Source organism: Lepisosteus platostomus, chromosome 25 (genome assembly GCF_059453375.1).
Source record: "Lepisosteus platostomus isolate fLepPlt1 chromosome 25, fLepPlt1.hap1, whole genome shotgun sequence".
NCBI lineage: Eukaryota > Metazoa > Chordata > Actinopteri > Semionotiformes > Lepisosteidae > Lepisosteus > Lepisosteus platostomus.
This window is the reverse complement of record NC_142635.1, coordinates 5,837,558-5,861,706: the sequence shown is the minus strand read 5'-3', so window position 1 is coordinate 5,861,706 and position 24,149 is coordinate 5,837,558. Positions and strand designations below refer to the sequence as shown.

The following is a 24,149-nucleotide window of genomic DNA, read 5'->3' as shown; positions in this document are numbered from 1 at the left end:
TCTCCAATAACGACGTCACGGCACCAGCGCTATTACCGGAAGTGACGGCGCTCTCCCAGTGCGCGTGTGTTGCTCAAACGCGGAAGTGTTGTGGTAACATAACTTACTGGAGATAACACGGTTTTCTTGAAAGAGCGAAAGAGTAGAAGGGGAAGGCAGAGGGGGACGAGGAAATAAACTCGAAGAGACAGATAATGGGGTTCTGAGCCGCAAACGGAGGACTTTTCACCTGACAGGTAAGGAGCAGCGACCGAAAGCTCTGAGGGGTAGAGAGTTTCGGACAGACAGGTGGGGAGAGTTCCTGGTACTCTGCCTCTCTCTCTCTCCCCGGGCTCCTCCGTGTCTGCCTTTTCTTTTCAAGCTCACTTAGTGTGACTATAGCGGCGGGCTACTGTGTTATTGTTGTTCGTGTTCCCGTCTCTGTCACAAGGTGAACCCAAGCGACACGGATTATTATAACTGTAAAGGTAACTCTTCTATAGGCAGCGCCAATAAGTTCAGTTCACTTGATTGTGCATTGGAATGCTTCTTAGCGTGTGTGCTCCAATACAAAGACATTAAAGGAATCGCCAGAAACATAAACACAGATCATCAACAACAACAACAACAACAACAACAAGTTAAATAACAGACAACTTTAAAATAACCGCATCAGTGTGAGTGATAGGGGTATCTGATGGCTTGTGGGAAGAAGCTGTCTCTGAATGGGGAGGTCCGTGTCTTGATGCTCCTGTAACGTTTACCAGAGGGCAGGGGGGAGAAAAGGGAGAAATCAGGCTGACTGCAACAAAATTGTCCACAATTGGGGGGAGCTGTTCTCCGTGTAGTAGTACCGGCACTATAAAGTAGAATTATGAGGAGCGCTGGCAGTATTATAAGGAGGTATTATTATTAATAGTTATCATAACAGTTAAAGTATTGGGAGCAGCAGGATCGTTGGCAAATGCAGTAACCGCCCTTAAACTGTGACGGATAATCATGAGTTTCTGGTTTCCGCGGACGGGTGACGGGTGACGGGGGCAAACCTGTCTGACTTGTTGCGTGACTGACGGCTCACCAGGCAGTCGGCCGCGCTACCCTCCCCGATGAAGTGTGTCTGAGCGAGTGAAGTTCCAGAACCTCACCTCCCGTCCTCCTCCGAGTTACCTGGCTGTTTATTCACTTGGGAGGAGACCGCCGGGCTCACTTTGACACACGACGCTTTTTGCCAGTTGTGATCCTTACTCAGACCACTGTGATTCCAATCGCCATTTTTAGAGATCGATCGGTACTTTATTGATCCCATGCGGGAAAGTCAAGGGCTACAGCAGCCAGGCACAATCGACACAGTACAGTGCAAATGTAGTAATGCAATAAATAAATAAAAGTCTGAATGTACAGAACACAAGGAAGACGTAATACACAGTGTAGATATTGCACACTCCCAACCATATTGCACAGAGTGGATAACTATTGCACAGTTGTGAATGATGAATTGCCCATTCCACTTCCACATGTTGCACTTCTCTAAACCGGATGTAGACAGAGCACCAGTTGCATCAGGTGGGGCTGCACACTGGTGGGGGTGGAGGGGATCCCCTTGACCTGTAAAGCGCCTTGAGTGGAGTGTGCAGAAAAGCACTATATAAGTGTAAGGAATGATTATTGTAGTTGTTACAGAGGAATCAGGTGTCAGGAGTGCAGGTATGGTGTCACAACAGGTCAGTGCTGCCCCTGTCCAGACATACAGTGGTTGGGTGGTGAGGTCTTATGGCAGTAGGCACGAATGATCTTCTGTATCGCTCCCTGTCACACTGTGGTAGGATCAGCCTGTTGCTGAAAGTGCTCTTCATTCCCACAAGCATGTCATGGAGGGGTGGGAGACATTGTCCATGATGGATATTAATTTGGACACCATTCTCCTCTCAGCCACCACCTCCAGAGGGTTCAGATCAGACCCAGAGACAGAACTTGCCTTCTTGATGAGCTTGTTCAGCCAGTTAGCGTCCCCCACTCTAATCCCAGAGCCCCAGCACACCTCTGCCTGGAAAATGGCACTTTTATCCAGTGGTCCCAAGAAACGAAAGAGCTGCTATGGCCTGGCCCGCTGTTCTGCTGGCCCTGCTGGCACTCCTGACCACCCCTCTGCCCGGCCCTGGAATGATCCCAGCCAGTTCCAGAGGGGTTTCAACCACGCCTTTTAGCTAATCAAACGTTTGGAGTCGCCGGCAGCGGGAGACGTCCAGAACGCCCCTGGGTGTCCGACGCAGCAGCTGAGAGCTGGGTTCACCAGGTTGTGTGGCCGGCTGCCCAGGTCTGGGCACTGGGCCCTCCAGCCCAGGCGAAGAGTATCCACCATGTGTGGTTGGATTGCTGAGGGTGCTGGGGCTCACGGGGTCTCCCCAGCCGGGGTCCCACTCTCTGAGCGAGTCGCCCCATGATCTGCGTCTCTCTCGCTCTCTCAATTTCAGTTCAATTCAGGGTGCTTCATTAGCACAACCGATGGGGTGAATCAGTGTTGCCAAAGCAAATAAAAATAATCAGATTTACCTGAAACAAAACAAAAAATAAAAGTAAAATAAAATCTTACAGACACTTACAACAAAGACATATCATAAAATATTTACATGTGCTGTAAACATCTTGAGCGTTAGTGGGAGACGGGCTCACTGCTCCTCAGGCTGGGACAGGAGATCACGTACTGGGGTGCCAGTTCATCTCCTCCCCTCTCTCTCTCTCTTCCCCCCAGGCTGCCGGTCGGATGTGCAGTGGTCGCAGGGCTGCGGGTGAGCTGCTATGGCCTGGCCCGCCGTTCTGCTGGCCCTGCTGGCACTCCTGACCACCCCTCTGCCCGCGCCCGCAGCCGGGGCGGCCCCCTGTGGGCCGGGCCAGGCCTGGGCGGTCCGGCTGGATCGCGGCGGGCGCGCCGGCGGACAGGAGCTGGACGAGCTGGCCCACCGAGTGGCCGCGGAGGCGGGGCTGGAGAGCCGGGGGCAGATCGGGCAGCTGGAGGGCCACTACCTGTTCTGCCCTGGTGTGGTTCCGGACGGGTGGGATCAGGACGACAAGGGGGCGGCCGAAGTGCTGGCTGCCCACCCTGAGGTGTCCTGGTTCTCCCAGCAGCAGCTTCTGCGCAGGGCCAAGAGAGAGCTGGCCTTCAACGATCCCAAATACCCCAAACAGTGGCACCTGGTGAGAAGGGGACCGAGTAGCTCAGACATGGCTTGAGTGGGTGACAGACTGGTACTCTGACGCACTGCTTCCCAAACTGGCGTGCTCACTGGCGTGCTGCAGGAGACTGGCCAGTTGTGGGCAGGTCAGGGGCTGGGCCGTGGGCAGGTCAGGGGCTGTGCCGGGCCGTGGGCAGGTCAGGGGGCTGTGCCGGGCCGTGGGCAGGTCAGGGGGCTGTGCCGGGCCGTGGGCAGGTCAGGGGGCTGTGCCGGGCCGTGGGCAGGTCAGGGGTGTTCTACAGTTTGCCAGCGTGCCGTTGACGGGTCTCGGAACTAGAGCAGCCTGCTGACGTGCTGCAGGTTTCTGGTGTGTCGCAGAATCCAAGTTGTTTAAATTGTTTAGGTAAGGTGCGTCAGGTAACTTGTTCCAGTGTTGAAACGAGTCTGAAGTATTTCTTTTCATTGGGACAAGCATGTTTCACCTTGAAATTCTAGTTCAGCAAGTGAAGAAGAGTATTTTCAAAAAATGTTTCTTTGAAATGAAAAGGTTAGAAGACATTTCTTGTACTATTAATGCTGATTATTTTAAACTATTTGGTGTTTGGGAGGTTGTACGTGTGCTGTGAGCTGAAAACATACAGGAAGCACTGCACGAATATACTCAGAATAAACAGAGAAATTCATGCACTGATCGACCCTGATATATTGCTTAACAGACTGTGAGACACGAACGTGCTGAAAAACATGTGGGCTGATGAATGTACTGACTAGCACACTGACTGACAGTGAGTAACAGTCAGTTTTTTGCTGCATGTCTGCCACTGTCTGACTCTTTGTCATTTCTGACAGACATGACAGGCTGAAAACCTGCTGTCTACATTAACTGGCGTCTCTAAATTGTATCCCCTGTCATGTCTTCTTGTGCCCTGCGATGGACTAGCATCCTGTCCAGCGACCCTGTTTTGGACTAAGTGGTTAATGTAATGATCACGGGCCCCTGATGTCTCACTGTCGGCCTGCCCTTGTTCTGCTGGCTGTGGCTGCCTGAAAGTTTCTTTTGTGAAGATTTCCTTACCCCCCTGTTCTCTCTCTGTCAGAATCTCCTTTCCTCCCTTGTGTCACTTGTGCGCTTGCCTCTCTCTGTCCGTTTCTCATCCACTTCCTTTTCTTCGGCATGTTCTCTCTTTCCTTCTCCCCCGCAGCACAATAAGGTCAAGGTGGGGATGGACATCAATGTGACTGGAGTGTGGGAGCGCAATATCACGGGGTCAGGGGTCACGGTGGTCGTCGTCGACGACGGGGTTCAGCATACGCTCCAGGACATCCAGCCCAACTATGTGAGTCTGTGTGGCGCCGCTTTGTGTAACGGTGTGCGTGTCACAATTTGGGTGCGTGCAGGGTATTTGGGTGTGTGTCATGATGTGTGCGTCGTGTGTGTGTGTGCAGGGTGTGTGCATGTCATGGTATTCGGGTGTGTGTCTCAGTGTGTGTGTGTCATGATGTTTGGGTGTGTGTAACAGTGTGCGCCTGTGTATCCAGTATAGTGTTTAAAGGTAGCATTTAATGTCAAGAATGTCAACAATTCTCTTTCAATATAGCATTAAGATACTCTTTCTACCAAAAATATCTAGCTGCTTACAAACTTTACACTTTGATCAAGGGTCTTAGTCAGGTAAGTAAAAAGCTGGAGTTACAGGAGGTGGCCTGCGTGCCGGTCTGAACACTGTGCAACACTGATGTGTGATGATTGTGTAGTAATAGTGGGCACCACTGTATGTGCAGTGACAACCTATCAAATTATCAGTGTTTTTAGAGATGATGTCAGTGTGTGGAGACAGCGTGAGCTGAGATCTGTGTGTATGAGAAAGTGTGTAGGACAGTGACTCAGGTGTGACAGTGTGTGTGTGTAGGACAGTGGTTCAGGTGTGTGTTGCTATGACAGTGTGTGTGTAGGACAGTGATTCAGGTGTGTGTTGTTTCCTCCCCAGAGTCCTGAGGGCAGCTATGACCTGAACTCGAATGACCCAGACCCGATGCCCCACCCTGATGCCCACAGTGACAATCACCACGGCACCCGCTGCGCGGGCGAGATCGCCGCCGTGCCCAACAACAGCTTCTGCGCTGTGGGCGTGGCGTACGGGAGCCGCGTGGCAGGTGAGGGCTCTCAGTGGCTCCGGTAGCGTGGCGACGTGAGGCTGTGCAGCTCTGGATAAAATCCATTCAGTGGACATGCTTTGGGGACATCTTAGTTGTGTTCTTCAGAGTGGTGTGTAAGACAGTTAAACAGAACTGGGTTCTATGGATGCGGGGGAGTGGAGTGTTGGCGTGACTCTGGACGCGGGGGAGCGGAGTGTTGACGTGACTCTGGACGCGGGGGAGCGGAGTGTTGGCGTGACTCTGGACGCGGGGGAGCGGAGTGTTGGCGTGACTCTGGACGCGGGGGAGCTGAGTGTTGGCGTGACTCTGGACGCGGGGGAGCGGAGTGTTGGCGTGACTCTGGACGCGGGGGAGCGGAGTGTTGACGTGACTCTGGATGCGGGGGAGCGGAGTGTTGGCGTGACTCCATGGATATGGGGGTGTGGCGTGTTGGCGTGAGTCTGTGGACACAGGGTGCGGTGTGTTAACATGTCTGTATGTTCAGGGATCCGGGTCCTGGATGGCCCCCTCACAGACAGCATGGAAGCCATCGCTTTCAACAAACACTATCAAATCAACGACGTCTACAGCTGCAGGTAAACAGCCGGTCACACTGCCTCTCGCTCTCTTAATCATCTCCCTGCATTACATGCCGTCAGTGTTTCACTGCTCTGTATCGCAGCATCGCACTGAACCACTGGGCTGTAACATGTCTCACCCCATTGTGAAGCAGCTGTCTCACGGCCCCTTCCTCCACTCTCTCTTCCTCTCTGACTCAGCTGGGGTCCTGATGATGATGGCCGTACTGTGGATGGACCCCACCCACTGGGCAAGGTCAGAGTTCTGGACTCTCCCTCTGCAACGCTGTGATAGTGCTCCTCTAACGCAGCGATACACTGACACACTGCTGCACAGACACCGTGACTTTGACACACTGATGCACTGCTGCACTTAACAGCTATACTTTACTTGAGGTACGGTGCACAGATTCACTATGACTGACACTGCTGTCGCCACACTGCTACACAGAAACTGCTGTGCTGATTCACTATGATTGTGAAATTCCTGTGCACGCACACAGGATCCATTCTTCATTAGCATCTAGAACTTATTGCTGGTGCTCTCTTCCATTGCCTATAGATATTGCTTAAAGTTCCTACTGGGCTACTGGGAGGCCATTGGCAGCTCTTGCTTGTTTTAAATGTGATGCTGACCCACTTTCCCACTTACTCAAGAGTGTTTTGTTGGGTTGGGCGCAGGAACCTTTCCTGTTGATTATTGTTGATTATTGCCTGTTGTTCCGGATTAATAAAATTCATGGGCTAGAGTTTCACTGCTTTCCTGACGCCGCGTTTCCTTGCAGACCAAATCAGGTCCACAGGTAGGTGTCTGTCTGCTGGTAACATATGGATGCCGCAGAACATCAAATCATTGTTGTTACTCTTAACCCTATTCTAAGGTGTAGAACAGCTGCTGACACGTCTTGTGCAAATGCATATATTTCCAGCTGCAGGAGTTGGAGTATTGCATGGGGAGGAGAGATAAATGTGTTGCAGTTTGTACAAAGTTCCTCACCTTTAATCTACTTTTTTTTATTAGTCAGCCTGTGAGGTAGCTGTAGCTATAGTTACAACTATTCTTATTATACAAATAATTCTTTGTTTATGTAGATTGTCTACTGACTTCTGTCCTTCAACGGTGATTAAAATGCGCCTTGTGGTAATTCTTCTCTCAGTTGCTGGTTTCACTGCCTTGAAGAGACCTTGTCCTTGGTTTTCTTTGTGTTCAGCACTCTAATCTGAAGTACAAGCCCTGAAAATCACGAGGAAAGGAAATTATACGTTTGCCCTGTGTGTAATATATGAAGTAGAGGGTCTGGAGAATTGTTTACACAGTTGACACCAGCGCAGCAGTCTCATTTGAGAGTTACACTCATCTAAAGCCCTCAGTCACCTTTGAAAAATGAGTCCCTAGTAACTCAGTTGTAGATTATAATTATGGTCATGAACTCACTAGATGTAATTTGAAGTGTGTCGGCTCAATGTGCTCCTGACACTTGGCACGACGTGCAGTACTACAGTCTGCCACTGGAGAGCACTGCGCTCCACACAACCCCTAGCCCTCTGAGTTCCTCCGGCGCTGCATCTGAAGATAGAAAAAATGGCTTATTTCTGTAACTTATTAAGTAGCAATTCAGCCTCTTCTAAGCTGTTTTCTTCAAACCAGTCTAGTAATTGTCAGTTTGGAGAAGTGATGAATGAACATTAAATATTGAAAATCGCATTCAACATACATGTATTGAGCTTATGTATTTTTTAAAGTGTTTTATAGCCTGTGGAAGAGGTAAAGTCCTCTATAGCTGCAGTTGTCAGCTGGAAATGTATGAGTAAAGTAGTCCTGTTGTGCACACAGCCCATGTTGTTAACACTGCTGCAGAAAATGTGTGAGCAGAGTCGCCCTATCGCGCACACAGCCCACACTGCTGCAGAGCTCTTTCTAACTCCGAAGCAGACCAGACCAGAGCTGTAATTACAGCCCCTGTAACCGCCTGCTAATTTCATTTAGTCAGGAACTAGAACCTGTCGGATGCACTTTCTCTGGGACTGACGCGCGGCGGCTCGTGGCTTTCCCAGTGCTGTAGAAGCTGATGCGCCGGTGTCTGGGGGTCCCCAGTGTGTCCAGGGCCAGCGGGCGCGAGGAGACGTGCACACGTGCTCTTCTGCCCGCGCCCCCCTGCAGAGCCTGGTGGCGGCACGATGTGTGTCCGGTATGTCCTTAAGCGTGTGTAACGCCAGGCCCTGGGCATGGACTGGCAGCGCCGGCACCGCGGAGCGCGGCCCCACACAAATGCCGGGAGCGCAGGCAGACTCAGGCCAGAATCGAACCCGGGACCTTGGAGTTCTGAGGCAGCGTGTGCCGAGATGACTTCAAACAGGCTGTGCAGGACCTCCGGAATGTAGAGAAATAGGGGCTCTCTCTTGTCTCCTCTGTCTCTCTCTTCCTCTGCCTTTCTCCCCATCTCTGCCTCTCTTTTCCTCCCCCCACTCCTTTCTCTCCTCCTCTCCCCCTTTCCCAGCAGTGGACAGCCCTTGGCCGACTGTTGCTAGTGGCGGCAGGAGAGGAAGGGTTGGCCTTAACACCCTGTAGTCAGATTTCCCCTCTAGGAGGAACGCTTGCACTTTGCATTAGCAGCACTTGGCAGCTGCGCGAATGAAATAAAACGTCTTGAGTTAATTACCCGCCATGTGCTTTCGATTCCCTGCGTCGCTTTTCAAAGGTCATTGTGTTCTGGAGGACGCGTAACCACGGCTCAGGCTCCTGAGCTGGATTCAAACGCTCCGCGGCTGAGGATAGTCAGCGATGCCGTCAGCCTTGATTCCGCTGTGATGCGTGCTGTCCAGAGTGGGGTTTTCAGAAAGCCGCTCAGTGAGGCTCTGCAGTGCACCTGGGGCACCCCGCATTCCCAAGGGCCTCGAAGCTCTTTACACCAGGAGGGGGACCCCTGGGTGACCTAGCCGGACAGGGGGAGGAGAGAGACGCTGCCTTTCCAAGAACTGATTGTTGACGCACCGGGGACACCAGGGTTAACATCTCTGCTCCTTGGATTAATTGGATAATTAATATCTAATTGGTCAGCGCCTCAGTTTATGTTCTCACCTGAAAGTGCACTCCTCCCGCCTCACCCTGCTTTGCCGCTGGCTTTGAAATTCTGGTCCGGGCAGAAGAGTGCCACCTACAGGCCCACTGTCACTCGTTTGGTTGTTTTTTTCCTTGGGGGTCTCCCCTCCCGGATCCAGGCGGCCGCCGTTTAAGGAGATCAGGCTGAACGGCGGTAACGCTGCCGCCCAACGCTGCGGGCCAGATCTCGGTGCTTGTAAACCTAGAGACCGGCGAGAATGCTTGTTAGTGAAACAGCTGCGGTCCGAGTCGTTTTCGAAGGGGGGGGGTGCCTGCGCATATGTGGGCACTGACGTGTCAGTTTGTTGTTTTAAAGGGCAACTGTAGGAGGTGGCTCAGCTGTTAGCGTTGCTGCCTCACAGCCCTGGGGCCTCGGGTTCGAGTCCTGGACCTGGGGTGCTGTCTGGGTGGAGTTTGCATGCTCTCCCTGCGCTGGCGTGAGGTTTCCTCCAGGTGCTCCTGTATCCTCCCCCAGTCCAGAGACACGCTGGCAGGTTAATTGGCTTCTTCGACAATTGGCCCCGGTGCGAGAGTTTGTCTGTCTGCGCCCCGCGATGAAGTGGCGTCCCACTTCGAGGTGTATCCTGCCTCGTGCCCATTGCTGACCGAGAAAGGTTCCGGCTCCCCTGCGACCCGGTATCGGCTCAGAGGGATAGAAGATGGATGGACGGGAAACAATAGGACCTTTGAGCCCATGTTTGAGCTGAGCATCTCACGCCACTGACCGCAGGGCCCCGGGGGCTCTGGGATCAGCGTGCTCCTGGCAGCCTGCGCCTGCCCAGATGGGATCAGCAGACCTGCTCGTGTCTGTAATCTTTTCCTAATGTTCCCCTCTCATTACTGTGCCTGGCGCGGTGAGTGGAAACTTGCGGGAGCAGTAAAACGGTTCAAGCTGTGCGATTCCCGTTAATGAAGGGCTCTGGCGCGCCGCCGGCCCTGGGCTCTCTGTGGTGTCCTGTCAGAGCCAGGGGCAAGCCAGCGGTTCTGACTGAAGCCGCACCCTTCCTGCTGCTGCGGCTCGACCTTCCTCGAAACGGGACGTCCCACTGTGGTCGAGCGCTGGCGGCTCCTGTCAGGGGGCCGTGGGGGGTGGGAGTTGGACAGGCAGCAGTGTGGAGGAGTGGCGGGGGTCTGTGTTCAGGACTCGAAGGTGTGTGTGTGTGTGTGTGTGTGTGTGTGTGTGTGTGTAAGGGGGGAGTGCCCAAACCCTGTGAGGGACACTGCTGTTGTACCAATTAAACTAGTTTAGTCAGACCTCCAGCACATCTCCCAGCTGCCTAAAGGGGTACAAACGTGAGATCATAGCAGCAGCCGGTTAATAAAAGAAAATTTGCTCTAGTCAAGGCAGTGAGGTCGTAGCCAGGCCAGATATTACTGTATGTTCTGGGTCTGGATCTGGAGCGAACCCTGAGGTTAATACTCCTTCGCTTGAACAGATCGCTTGGGATGGTTATTTTCAGGTCAGGTCAGCGTCACCTTCTTTACCACCGGCTACGGGGGTAAAAGCTTTGAGCCCCTGCTTTTGCAGTTTCTGGCCCAGAGGGGGACGGAGCGGCACCTCGGGACACCTCGCCGTCCGTCTCCCTTTGCCAGGGCTGGCCTCGCCGATCCTGGCTCGGGCTGGATCTTCTTAGGGGCCCTGGTCCTTGTCTGTGAGGTTTCCCGGATGCCGACTGCAAGCGGTGCGATACGTGATGGTCAGTGGGCGTCAGTTCTCCTCCTGTCCTGCAGGCGGCGCTGCAGCACGGGGTGATCGCTGGGAGGCGGGGCTTCGGCAGCATCTTCGTGGTCGCCAGCGGCAACGGGGGGCAGTTCCAGGACAACTGCAACTACGACGGCTACGCCAACTCCATCTACACCGTGACCATCGGTGAGTCCTCTGCGCCCGGCTGGCCAGCGGCTACCCTCTCCTCTAACAGCCCCCGCCTGAATTTATCCCCTCCTCTAACAGCCCCCGCCTGATTTTACCCCCAGCTCTAACAGCCCCCACCTGATTTTACCCCCTCCTCTGACTGCCCCCAGCTGATATTACCCCTCCGACAGCCCCCCTCAGGCAGTTGTGCCAGCAGTCTTCAGCAGGTGCCTGCCTGGCGGAGTTGCCCACAGTGGACCTGTGAGGCGGCCTGTCGCCGCCCTGCAGGAAGCCGCTGTGTGGCGCTCTGTCCTGAGCTGTGTGTGTTGCAGGGGCGGTGGATGAGAACGGGAGGATGCCCTTCTACGCGGAGGAGTGCGCCTCCATGCTGGCCGTCACCTTCAGCAGTGGAGACAGACAGCTGCGCAGTATCGTGAGTGTCGGCGTATAGTGCTCATTTACACGCTGGGCAGCGGCGCAGACGGACTTCACTGACACAGAGAGACATGGCTGACACACTGACGTGCTGAGACACAGAGAGACATGGCTGACACACTGACGCGCTGAGACATCACTGACGCACTGAGACGTGGACACAGGGAGACATGGCTGAAGTGCTGAGACATTGCCGACACAGAGAAATGCCTCTACTCTACTGTCCAGTCTACTGTTTTCAGGACAGGGGCCTGTGTCTTTAAAAGATGCCTAGTCACATGTACCTTATGCAGAATGGGGGATGTGTTGTGGCCCTGCAGTGCGTCCTTTGAACCCTTTGAGCAACACCTTAAGAAAACAGGAAGAGCTTGGGCTATTGTGTGCCGATGACATCATGGGTCGTTAAGAGTTTACATTTCGAGGATGTGGACTATAATGGTCATCTGCGTCGTCGCTGTGTTGTTTTTTTAGCGGCTCTTGAGACGTTGAGTTGAAAACATTCAAACACAGTTCAGCTATTTAATGGGAACCCCAGTTGGCTATTGTCAGCGTGTTCATGGTGTAATAAAAAATGACAGGTTTGCTATTTATATGCTATTAGCGGCGTGGGTAAGCGTCCCTGTTTTTCAGATTTTTTTTTTAAGGCAGCGGTTTCAGCTAACAAAAGGTTTTGTGCTTGAATTGTGTCTTGAATCCATGTTCAGCCTGGGCAGGTGCCTTACCGCCCCTGATCGAGTTCGGCAGCCACACTGTACAGGCGAGCCAGGGCCGTCAGTCTTGTGGGCTCTGAGACCCCGAGCAAGAGAGCTCAAGAATCCTGACCGGAACGGGTGGGGGTGGGGGGCGAGGAGTAAGGAAACTGGGAAAGAAGCCGCAAGCGCGGTCCTGCGGTTGGCCGCTGTTTGCTCGCGGTCTCCATGGCGACGCGGTGTTGCCGGGTGATGTCAGCGTGCGTGGCGTGGGAGCGTGCCTCTGTCCTCGCGCTGCCCGTCTGGGTCCTTCAGGCGTCCCCTGGGCCCACCCTGCCCGGCTGAAGCTCCAGGCTGTTTCAGGGGGAAAAGCAGCCGGAAGAAGAAAAGTGTAAATAGTACAAAAAAAAGAGAGTTGTGTAAGTGCATCCTCAACTAAATACCTCATATACGCATCAGTGCGTAGACGGCGGGGCTCCCGTCTCTCAGTGCGTAGACCCTGTGTGTGTGTAGACAGCAGGCCTCCTCACTGCGTGTGATTAATCCAGCTCCGTGTGCCCAGGTGACGTCGGACTGGGAGTTCCAGAAGGGCACGGGCTGCACAGACGGGCACACGGGCACCTCGGCGGCCGCGCCCCTGGCCGCTGGCATGGTGGCTCTGATGCTGCAGGTCCGACCCTGTCTGACCTGGAGGGACGTACAGCACATCATTGTGTACACCGCTACCAAGGTGAGCAGCTGTGGGGGACAGGGAGAGCGGGTGGGGAGAGTGAGTGACAGTGGGGAGAAATAGAGACAGAGGTGCACCTCCTCCTGCACTGTGCCCTCTGTTCTGGGATTGGAGAAACATTCTTCCCCAGATTTACAAATCTAATCTCAGCAATCCCACACCTGCCAGAATCACAACAACTCCCATTCCTACTGGGAGAGGGAGGAGGGAACTGGCAGCCCAGTACCTGATCTCCTGTCACAGCCCGAGGAACAGTGAGCCTCTCTCTCAGTACTGCCCCATGTGTTTGTATGTCATGAATGAGCAAAGAATACCTCCAAATTCGCAGTAGAATTGACCCAAACTGAAAACGGACTCGTATCTCTAGAGAAATTAATTCCAGTCGTGAAATGAATCCTGTCTCCAGGTTTAAACCCTGAGGTGATGTTGTGTCAAGTCTGACACCGCTGACGTGTCTTTGTGTGTGTCAGTACGAGGACAAGCGAGCGGGTTGGAAGACCAATGGCGCAGGGCTGCACCACAGTCACCAGCATGGCTTCGGACTGCTTAATGCCTGGAGGCTGGTCAACGCTGCCAAGGTACAGACCTCACCACCTGGGTTTCTGGAATCTACACTGTCCTGACTTTGAACTGTACTGTCCACTGCCACACTCTGGGCTGAAATAAAGACACACTGTACTGTCCACTCACCACACTCACTACTGGACTTTAAAAACACCTAGTAATGTACACACTGCAAGTGCTAAAATACAGTACTCCACACACTGTAGTGCTAAATACATTACTTTATACACTACAGTGCTGAATATAGTACTGCACACACTAGTGCTGAATACACGATGGAACACACTGCAGGAATATTGAATACAGTACATACTTAATACAGCAATTCAGACCACAAGCGATAAATACATTACTGTACACACTGCAGGAGTACTGATACAGTACCTGTACATACTGAATGCATTGTTATACACACTGCAAGTGCTAAAGACTTTACTGTGCACTGCAAGATTACTGAATACAGTACCCGTACATACTGAATGCATTGTTATACACACTGCAAGTGCTAAAGACAGTTTTGCTTACACTGCAGTGCTAAATACAGCACCATACGAGCTGCAGTGAATAAGAGTCCTGCAGTGCACTGAACTCAGTATGGCCCACGTGCTAAACTGCACTCTCCCTCGTTGTTCTTCTCTCCCTTTCCGGCTCCATCTCCATCCAGGTGTGGGAATCGGTGCCATTCCTGGTGTCCTACCAGAGTCCGGAGCTGAAGGAGGAAGCAGAGATCCTAGCCTTTCCCGAAAAACTCGTTCTCACCTGGAATGGTAAGGGGGTGGGGATCAGAGGTGGGACAGGAAGGAGCCACAGGGAGTGTCCCAGTTCAGATCCGTACCTGAGCGGATACCTGTGCAGTATCCTGCTCCTGCACTGTTTTTGGACTGAACAAGTGATCCGTTTACTGCACAGTGTTGTGAGCTACTGTACCAATATCCTTCACTGCAATGAGTGTGGATGTGAGTGGATCACCCTGGACCTCTGTTCTCAGAGACAACTGGTTTTGACTCCAGCTGAATTTCTGCTTATGTTGTAACACATTACCAGGATCTGCAAATGTCTGTTTGTCTGCCCTTTGTGGCTCCCTGTAACAGCAGAACAGTTACAAAGGAGAGAAGGACATTCAGCCCAGCCAATCAAAGTTGGCTTGTTAGTATCTAAGTAGTAGCTAAGCAAAGGATCCCATTACGCTGTTTCTTGAAAGAAATCACTTGTTCCAGACTCCCACAACCCTTTGTGTAGGAACAGCAGCGGTTCTTGGTTTTAAATGTACCCCTGCATTGTCTGTGCTTGTGTCCTGCGGCTCAAGACGTCTGCTGGGTTGACTTTGTTGACGCCTTTGAGAATTGTGAAAACTTGGATCAGGTCCCATTGTGTAATTTCTGTCTGAGACAAAAAAGCTCAGTTCTCTTAGCCTGGCGGTATATGGTATCCTTTTAAGCCCTGGAATGTATGAGGGTGTCTCTTCACTAGACTGAATCCAGACCTGCTGTATCTGGTCTATTACATGGTGACCCAAACTGCACACACTATTGTAAAGGAGGCCTTCCTAGTGAGTTGTACAGTTTTAATGCTGAGGGTCCGTAGGCCCGGGAAAGCAGGCCAGAGGTTCAGGGCATGAGAGGCGCGTGTCCTCGCTGGATGTGCCACTTCTGGTGATTTACACGGAGAGGAAGAAGGAGAAAGTGAGAAAGAGGCAGGGCAGGGAAAGAAGCCTCTCCTCCAGCCAGCCTCCTGCGCTTATCTGCCCTTTTTAGGCAATGTTTCTGGTTCCAGAGTCGCTGTGTCACCCTGATATTGCAGCACGGCCGCCTCTCTCACTCGCGTCCCTGCCAGCCTTTCTCTGTTCCCCCTCCCTCCCTCCTGCCTCTCGTTCGGATTGTTCTCTTAGTGATTTTTCTCGCCCTTTCTCGCTCAGCTGTTTCCCTTTATCCCCGTCCCTGCTTGCTGGTCAGGAAAACCCTGCCTTCCCTGTACAAGCGACCATCGCGCTGTTGAGCGTGATATGGCAAGGGGGTGAACTAGGAAGAGTCAGTAATCCTTTCGAGGGCTCCGGCCGCTGAGAGCCAGCAATTTATCTGTTCCCAGCCCGGGATTCTGAGAGGCCGGGCTTTTGGAATGCGAGCGTTGTTATCATTTCTCGGACGTAATTAACTGCAGACATTGGGAGTCGGGATTTCTAAGGGAAGGCAAATCCGGCTTTGAGTCGAGCAGGGACCTGTGGAACTGTCGAAGCTGGGCTTCACAGGGCCCGAGGAGGCCTGATGGGGTTCGTCACGCCTCTGAATGTCGATCTGATTGACTGACTGACCGATTGATTGATGTGATTGATCGGCGCGAGGCGAACAGTAGCAGCGCTGGCTCGGGAGCGCGGCTGGGGGCCCAGTAGCTGTCCGGGAGCGCCGAGGAACGGACGGTCTCTCTCCCTCTCCCCGGCCCCACAGGGGATGTGTTCTTCCCTATAAGGAAAAGTGGTGTGAGGCTGTAACAACAAACAGTATGAGGAAATGCCAGGGGATTACACAGGAGCAGGAATTCAAACAAAGAGGGCGGGCGGGTTTGGGGGAGGGAGAGAGAGAGAGTGTGGAGTCGAGTGTTAACCTGTCTGTCCCTGTCGGATTCTCCCTGTGCCTCTCTGGGTGCTAGTCTAAATCCCTGTCGCTTTGCCTGTCTGGGAAAATCCAGTACAGCCCAGTCAGGGACAGTAGAGACTGAGGAGCAGTCAGAGAGAACCAGTACAGCTCGGTCAGAGACAGTAGAGACTGAGAGACCCAGTACAGCCCGGCTGGAGACAGTAGAGACTGAGAGACCCAGTACAGCCCGGTCAGAGACAGTAGAGACTGAGGAGCAGTCAGAGAGACCCAGTACAGCCTGGTCAGAGGCAGTAGAGTCTGAGAGACCCAGTACAGCCCGGTCAGAGACAGTAGAGACTGAGGAGCAGTCAGAGAGAACCAGTACAGCTCGGTCAGAGGCAGTAGAGACTGAGAGACCCAGTACAGCCCGGCTGGGGACAGTAGAGACTGAGAGACCCAGTACAGCCCAGCTGGGGACAGTAGAGTCTGAGGCGCACTTCGAGAGACCCGGTACGGCCCGGCTGGGGACAGTAGAGTCTGAGGCGCACTTCGAGAGACCCGGTACGGCCCGGCTGGGGACAGTAAAGACTGAGAGACCCGGTACGGCCCGGCTGGGGACAGTAGAGACTGAGAGACCCTGTACGGCCCGGTCAGAGACAGTAGAGACTGAGAGACCTGGTACAGCCCGTACAATACAAATGTGGACAATACAAACTTAGCATCAGCACTTATCCATTTGAGGAGTCTCTGAAGCAATAAACCTGACAGAGCAATAATGTCAGTTGTTTCAAACTGTACGTAGGTGTTGTGTAAGTTTTTACAAAAGCCCTCCCTGGCCTGCAGTGACTGCTGCGGACCTGCGGCAGTCTGGGATGCTCACGCTGGAGCACGTGGCCGTTACCTTGACGATGACTCACCCTCGCCGTGGCAACGTGGAGATCCTGCTACACTGCCCCAGTGGGATGACCTCCCTGATTGGAGCCAGGCGCATCATGGACACGTGAGTCACACCTGTCCTCTCACTGGCCTTGCTGACCATGGTATCTATATGGTATCCAACAGCTTCACAGGACGCTGTCTGCACTTTCTTCACTCAGTCTCTACTGTCTCTACTGGGGACATTAGAGACTGAGGTGCAGTTTGAGAGACCCGGTACAGCCCGGCTGGGGACAGTAGAGACTGAGAGACCCGGTACGGCCCAGTCGGAGACAGTAGAGTCTGAGAGACTCCTACAGTACAAGCACTGCTCGTGCTCTCCAGACGCACTGTGTGTTTTCTGGCCGATGGCCAGTCCACGATGCAGTGTGCTTGGTTTGGATTGGCTCTCTTGAGTGTGCCTTTTCCTCAGCGTAGCCTGTTCTGTCCACAGGGAGCCCACGGGATACGCTGACTGGACCTTCTCTACCGTGCGCTGCTGGGGCGAGAGGGCTGAGGGGCAGTACAGTCTACAGCTCACCGACTACAGTAAGTCAAGAGTCTTGCTCTCCTGGTGAGGGTTCACTCTCCTGACAGAGGTTCTCCATCTGTGTCAGAGGGCTGCTCTCCTGGTGAGGGTTCACTCTCCTGACAGAGGTTCTCCATCTGTATCTGAGAGCTGCTCTCCTGGTGAGGGTTCACTCTCCTGACAGAGGTTCTCCATCTGTGTCAGAGGGCTGCTCTCCTGGTGAGGGTTCACTGTCATGACAGAGGTTCTCCATCTGTATCTGAGAGCTGCTCTCCTGGTGAGGGTTCACTGTCATGACAAAGAGGGTTCACATGAGGGTTCTTGTAAGAGAGAGGGTTCATGCTCATTCACTGCTATACTGAATGAAAACACTCAGTCATTTCTTGTTCTTCTGATGATGTACTGTAACTTAAGTGATATTGACCTTGCAGAGGGGTCACTTTTTTGGGAATAACTCATTAATATCTTGTGCACTTCCTTTGATATCTGATTACTGCCTAGTGATCAGTAATGCTGATCAGACATTGATCAATTCAGCCCAAGATGTCAATGAAAACCCCTGAGAATGTTACAGTCTTACAGTCTAATCCACATATATCGCACAGGGGCTGTCCTGTCTTGGTCTTTCTCCTTGATTGATCTTTCTGCTTTCAAAGTTAAAATCCCCGTTCTGCCGTTGTCTTTATTTCTCTCACGGAAGTGCGACAGGCTGTCGGCACGAGCAGACGTGTTTCGCCATCTCGCCATCTGCTGCATTCTGGGAAGGCCAGAGCAGTCTCTCCTTGCGTCCTAAGACCTTTCCCCACCCTGAATCCACACCTGCTAGCGTACTGACAAGAAACCAGCATGATGACACTGTGAAGTGTTACAGAAACAAGGTTGTTTAAAGTACAGTAGCTTCCTGAAATCGTGCCCCTAAGATTGCGATGCATTCTGTGCTGGAGCTGTTATCTACAGCCTCGCTGAGTGTGATGACACCCCTCGGGGCAGTACGTCCTGTTCCAAGGAGTTTACAAGAAGGGGGCAAAGTGATAAGGTGCTGGGAATTTTCCCCGTTCGTACCAGGATTAGTTCCGATTAGTGCCTTGCACATCCTCGAGAGATTCAGGGAGTGCATTCGAAATATGTCTGGTCAGCTTTCTGCTGCAGAAAACCGCGGCCACCACTCACTGTACGGGTTTTCGTTGATATGACATGTACAGTGGCAGCCCGAACCCGGGTTCTCATTCGAAGAGCAGATTTTCATTCCTGCAAGCTGGGCTCTTGTACAGCATCCTCTCGGATGAGGAGTTTGTTTTTTATTTTCATTGCATTTGGACTTTTTTTATAATAAAGGCTTATGTGTGCTAAGTGCCCGCAGCACAGGACAGTACCCAATGTTTATGCTTTTGCTAATCACTGTAACAAAGTCCAGTTCCTACTGGACAGTGTGGATGCACAGGAGTGTTTACTGTTTTCCCACTTGTTGTCTATCTGTTAGCTGACGACTTGAAGCATGTTACTCGAATAATGAACCAGGAATGTTAGTGTTTTCATTCTTGAGTGCCGTTTGGGTGTTTTTGATGGAATTTTTTTAGAATTCTGGAACCAGTCAAAGATGAAGAAATGGGAATTTAATTGACATTTTACCAGTTTCAGAGGAATGAATTTAGCTCGTGCGTATAGGAATTATTGTACTAGAACGGTCTCTCTTGTCCACTCATTTTGGAATACCTGAACTTGTGTAAACACACCTAATATATGAATGATCGAAGAGTTTTTATTTTTTTGCAATGGAAAAAGTCCAGAGATGTTGGAGTGGATGTCCCATTCTCTGGGTCAGTTTCCCTCGCGATCTGTCCTTGCTATCCTCCAGGGCTCTGCTGTGTGGCAGCGGACAGTCTGCCTGCTGCTTATCTCCCTCGGTGTCTTTCTGTCTCTTACTCTCAGGGGACGGTGTGCTGTCCCCGGGCGTGCTGAACCGCTGGAGGCTGACTCTGTACGGCTCATCCATGTCCTTCGAGGCAGTGAAGGAGAGGCAGAGGTGAGGCAGACGCTCTGGGTCTCGGGTTGTGCCAGCGTCCTGCGAGTTCGCTGTGCTGGGTGTGAGTGTGTCTCGGTGAGACGGGGCCATGCAGTGGGGTGAGGCATGTCTGTTCAGTGCCTTTCACAGAGGAGGAGCGCTGTGATTGGCTGTACAGCAAGGGGAGGTGTGTCTCTCGGGGGAGGCGCTGTTGTGATTGGCACATAGCGAGGGTGGGTGTGGGTCATCTCCATACTCTGTAACAGTAGGGTCCAAAAGATCCACTAGTCACTGATATTGGGGATCTTCAGCACTGACCCCAGAGACTCCCTGTCCAGTGCATTTTGTAGATCCCCTGTTTCTGAATTTTGGTGACACCTGTAAAATTTTGATTCAATCAAAATAACTGGTCTGTTAGTACCAAGACTGTAGTCCAAAATGATCTCAAAACACTTTAACATATCAACTGCCTACAATGTGACCTTCAACCTGGACTGGGGCTCTCCATTCTCTGGGCTCTGTAGTCTAGAGTGTGCCTCACAGTAACCATGTGATGTGATTGGTCCACACAATGTAGCAGGGTGGGTGTGCCTCACAGTAACCATGTGATGTGATTGGTCCACACAATGTAGCAGGGTGGGTGTGCCTCACAGTAACGATGTGATGTGATTGGTTCACACAACGTAGCAGGGTGGGTGAGCCTTACAGTAACAATGTGATTGGTTCACAAAATGTAGCAGGGTGGGTGAGCCTTCCAGTAACAATGTGATTGGTCCATACAATGTAGCAGGGTGGGTATGCTTCACAGTAACAATGTGATGTGATTGGTCCACAGAATGTAGCAGGGTGGGTGTGCTTCACAGTAACAATGTGATGTGATTGGTCCACAGGCACGTGGAGGAGGCAATGGGTGGGCAGTATCTGCACAGTGGCTTCTCTCTGCCCTGCCCTCCTGGGCTGGACATCCCCCCAGAAGTGGTGAGCCCCCTCACCTCCAACAGCTTGAAGGTGAGTCTGAGAGTCCTGTGGGTGACATCTGCCTGAGCTTTTGTTCTGTCTTCTCTCTTCGAGCGTATTGACACCGGGCTTGGTTCACATGGTCTAAAATCCAATGAACTTGGCTCATTTGTGAGCCATTTACAATAGACACGTTGTAGTGTGCAGTCTTGTAAGGTATTGTGATCCACTAGGAGGACAAGTCTTCTCCAGTCTTGTAAGGCAATGTGATCCACCAGGAGGACAAGTCTTCTCCAGTCTTGTAAGACGGTGTGATCCACTAGGAGGACAAGTCTGCCAGGATTGCAAGATGCGCCTGAGAAAAATGGTTTGATAAGTGTTCACATCCCTTAATAATACTAATCATAAATTAGCCCCCTGACCATCCCCTTGCGTTTGGTCTCCTTGGGTACTGTTGTTGTAATGCTTGGGGTAACTTTTATCCGGCGTGGGTACCATCTCATCCGTTGATCACGTTCAGGTGGATAAAGAGAGCCGTACCCAGGCTATGAGCCAGATGGGCTGAGACCACATCTTTAGGGTGGGCCCTGTGTGGTTCGTTTGCACAGTGGCCAGAGCGAGGGCAGGGCTCCAAGTGCAGGATACAACCCTTGCGTGACGGGCGCCTTGTTTGTTTGGGTGCACCAGGAACACTGCGTACTAGAGGCTGACCGATTCTTCTCTCTGTCTCCCTGCAGTCTCTGCTCCTCCTGGGCTGTTTTGCCCTGTTCTGGTCTCTGTACTACACCCTGGAGGTCAGCCTGGCTCACCTGGAATGGCCCAGGCCGTGCTGGGGCAGGAAGCGGGGCAGGGGGAGCGTGGAGGAGGGCGAGGGCGGCGGGCTGGTCCCCCTGCACACTCTGGGCCTGAGCCCCGCGAGCCGCCCCACTCTGCAGCTGGAAGAGGAGATGGAGGAGGAGGAGGAGGAGAAGGAGGAAGAGGAAGAGGAAGAGGAGAAAGCCCCGCTCATCGCTCAGGACACCCTTACGTAGCGCCCCCTGCCCCTCTCCTGCCCCTCCTTCTTGAAGCAAGGGGGTTGTAGGGCTTGAGGGGCAGCCTAGGCAGTGGACGGGTCACGGAGAGAGACAGACTGGGGGACATGGCATGACACCCCTGAACACTCACTCGCAGGCCCGCGCAGGGAAGGGGAGACCGCAGCAGCCCTGGAGCCTGGAGCTGCAAGAGGGACTCTCCTGGCGGGACCACCTGGATCCGAAAGCTGCCCCTTCCTGCAGGACGCGAACCCTCCCAGCCCCCCTCCCAGCATTCTCGGATCAGAACCCCCCTCCTGGCCGGGCCGGCTCCCGCCCGCCTCGCTGCGGAGCCTGTCCGAGGGGGGCGTGGGGGGGCTCCGTCGGGTTCCCCTGGTGTTTCTGGCTGGGGGGGTTAAAGGGTTTATACACCCTCATGGAGCCAAACCACGACTCCCCCCCACTTGTATTTTTATAAATACATGTAAGTGGCCTGGGTTTGGAGTAAAAGACAAAAAAGATACATATTGCACTGTGAACAAAGATTTCCAGAAAGCGAACTGGAGGCGCGCTCCGAGAAACGGCGGTCTCGCGTGGCGGCCCGCTGGGCAGTGTTGTGTCCAGTCCGCAGGCCGGGACTCGTCCCTCGGCGCCGCCCTGCATCCGCCTCTCCTCGACACCGCACCTCGATGGGGAAGAACTGGGACTGGCTGGCGATGGGGCCGAGTTGGACCACGAGGGGGAGGAGAACGCGATTCCTCTGAAAGCCTGCCCTCGCTTCATCAGACAGGCGGTCTGGCTGTCCCCGGCTGTGATTCTGTGTGCGTGTGAGAGATGGGGGGGTGTCTTTGAATGCTGCGAGTGTGTGTGCACACCAAAGGAGTCTGTTTAATATTCATATCCAGTACAAATATTCCAGCTTCCGGATTGTTTTTAAGAGATATTTTTTGGGGGGGTATTTTCTTTCCGAACCCTTGTTGTTTGGACGCTAAGGTGGAAGGAGAGTGCAATGTGTGCAAACCTAAAAGAGAGCATGTACTGCAGTTTTTTTAAATACTGGATTTTTTTTTTAAATAAGCATAACATTTGTGGCGGGTGTATATCTAGAAGTGAACGTAGGCAGCAAATGGATGCATGCATATATATTTATATGCTCAGATGCATTCATTCGTGTGCCGATGGATTGGAACACCTTCAGCTCTCGAGCTGTAAGAACAGGACTGCATTGCATTCGTGCAGGTATTGCTCATGTTTTGCACACTCACTTTCTGTGACACCGGATTTCTCTGCAATAGCTGTGCAATCTCTTCTGGTTTTGTGCAATAAGGCCCCTTTGCTTTCGCCCCAGTCAGAGCTGTGCAGTGTAATGATCACAATCCTCTCGCAGAAGGTCCCTATCTGTTGCTCTTCTGTAAATTTCACTTCTAACACACTGCTGCTGTCAGTAATATACGGTATACAGTACATTTTATTCTCAAGGTTTTTCGGGAGTTTCGGGTGTAGTGTTTTCATTTCGGAAGCACGTGGAAATGTACAGGAGCAATGAGGTGTTGTGATCATTTGTCACACTGCTGTGTGTGTGTGTACAGTATGTGTCTGGATATATACACAGCCATAACCTGCTTTCTCAAAATCTGGCTCTGAGGTTATTACTCTAGATTCTTTTGGGTTATAGGAAATTAGTGCTCATGAATATCCTCCCTGTGTTGGAACCTCAAAGTATATATTACATGTAAATGCTTTGGTTGCGCTGGTGTCTTTTAAAACCTTTTGCTCTAAATAATCAGATGGTTGTCATTGAGAATCGACCTTGCGCAATCTGGTTTTGCTAAACCGGGTGTTTTCACAACCAAAACTGTGACTGTTTTATTTGTTAAAGTCAAGCGCCACCTCAGGGGTGCTCAAAGCGAGAGCCTGCTTTTGTATTGGGTCCTGCGGCTGATCTGATCTGGATTAAATAAAGGCTGTTTTTTCAGGATCGATGACAACGTGCAATTAAAACCGAGAGGAGGAGGCAGTGCTTTACCCAAAGGATTGTAGGAGTGTGGAACAAGCTGAACTCAAGCCGAATACCCTGGATGGCTCAGGTACCCCAGCTAGTATAGCTTGTCTGGGAACTTTGGGTTCTTACTGTAGATGCTCTTGGATTGTGTGAGAGCTGCCACTGTCTGACAGAGATCGCTAACCCCACTCTCCTATCTGGGACCGCGTTCCAGCCTCCTGTTTAACTGGTCAGTGGTTTGGAAAGGCAGATCGTCTAAGAGGTATTTCGTGGGTGTCCACAAATCTGCCGAGATGACCTTCTGGATGCGGACACATCAGCAGAGGGGCTCCTGAACCCCTTAGCCAGTGTAGTACTCACCCGGAGCACAGGCCGTGATCGATGATCCAGTCATTAGTGGGTCAAGTCAGGGTCGTCTTGTTAAATGCCTCTGACTGAGCAAAGGCTCAGATTTGTGTGAATACCACCAGGGTAGGGGAGAGGTTACTTGGTAGGGCTTTCTAACATCCAGTGACTTCCTGGGTGCAAGACCAACTCCAGTCTAGGTGTGGAGCTTTTAAAAAGCTTGTTGATGAATGGCCAGTGGGTAAATGCAGGTGTGCTTGCCACTGGAGCACAAGTCTCTGTCCTGAATGGTTATCAGGGAGTATTAGTGTTAAATGGTGATTCCATCCATCTCCTTTCTAACCACTTAATCCAGCACAGGGTCGGGGGGGGGGGCAGAGTCTATCCCAGCAAGCAGTGGGCACCAGGTAGGATACTTCCTGGATGGGATGCCAGTCCATCACAGGACAGAGAGACGCAGACCCACACTCGCACCGGGGCCAAATAAACTACCAGCTTGTTTTTAGACTGGGGGAAGAAACCCCCATGAATTTGGCGTGAACATGCAAGCTCCACACAGCCGGCACCCCGGGTCTGATATTGAACC

At 52.4% G+C, this 24,149-nt stretch overlaps 1 protein-coding gene across 1 annotated transcript; it reads left to right on the top strand.

Annotated features, from left to right (window-relative positions):
• Positions 1-45: 45 nt before the first annotated feature.
• pcsk7 (proprotein convertase subtilisin/kexin type 7) lies at positions 46-23,194 on the top strand. The gene is made up of 16 exons (XM_088618948.1): positions 46-236; positions 2,729-3,171; positions 4,352-4,486; positions 5,138-5,303; positions 5,791-5,881; positions 6,065-6,119; positions 10,695-10,833; positions 11,148-11,248; positions 12,502-12,669; positions 13,140-13,247; positions 13,898-14,000; positions 16,647-16,803; positions 17,173-17,267; positions 19,177-19,270; positions 20,140-20,257; positions 20,944-23,194. Exons 2-16 carry the CDS (start codon positions 2,776-2,778, stop codon positions 21,235-21,237), a joined length of 2,220 nt encoding a protein of 739 aa, XP_088475074.1. The 5' UTR covers positions 46-236; positions 2,729-2,775; the 3' UTR covers positions 21,238-23,194.
• The last annotated feature ends 955 nt before the right edge of the window (positions 23,195-24,149 follow it).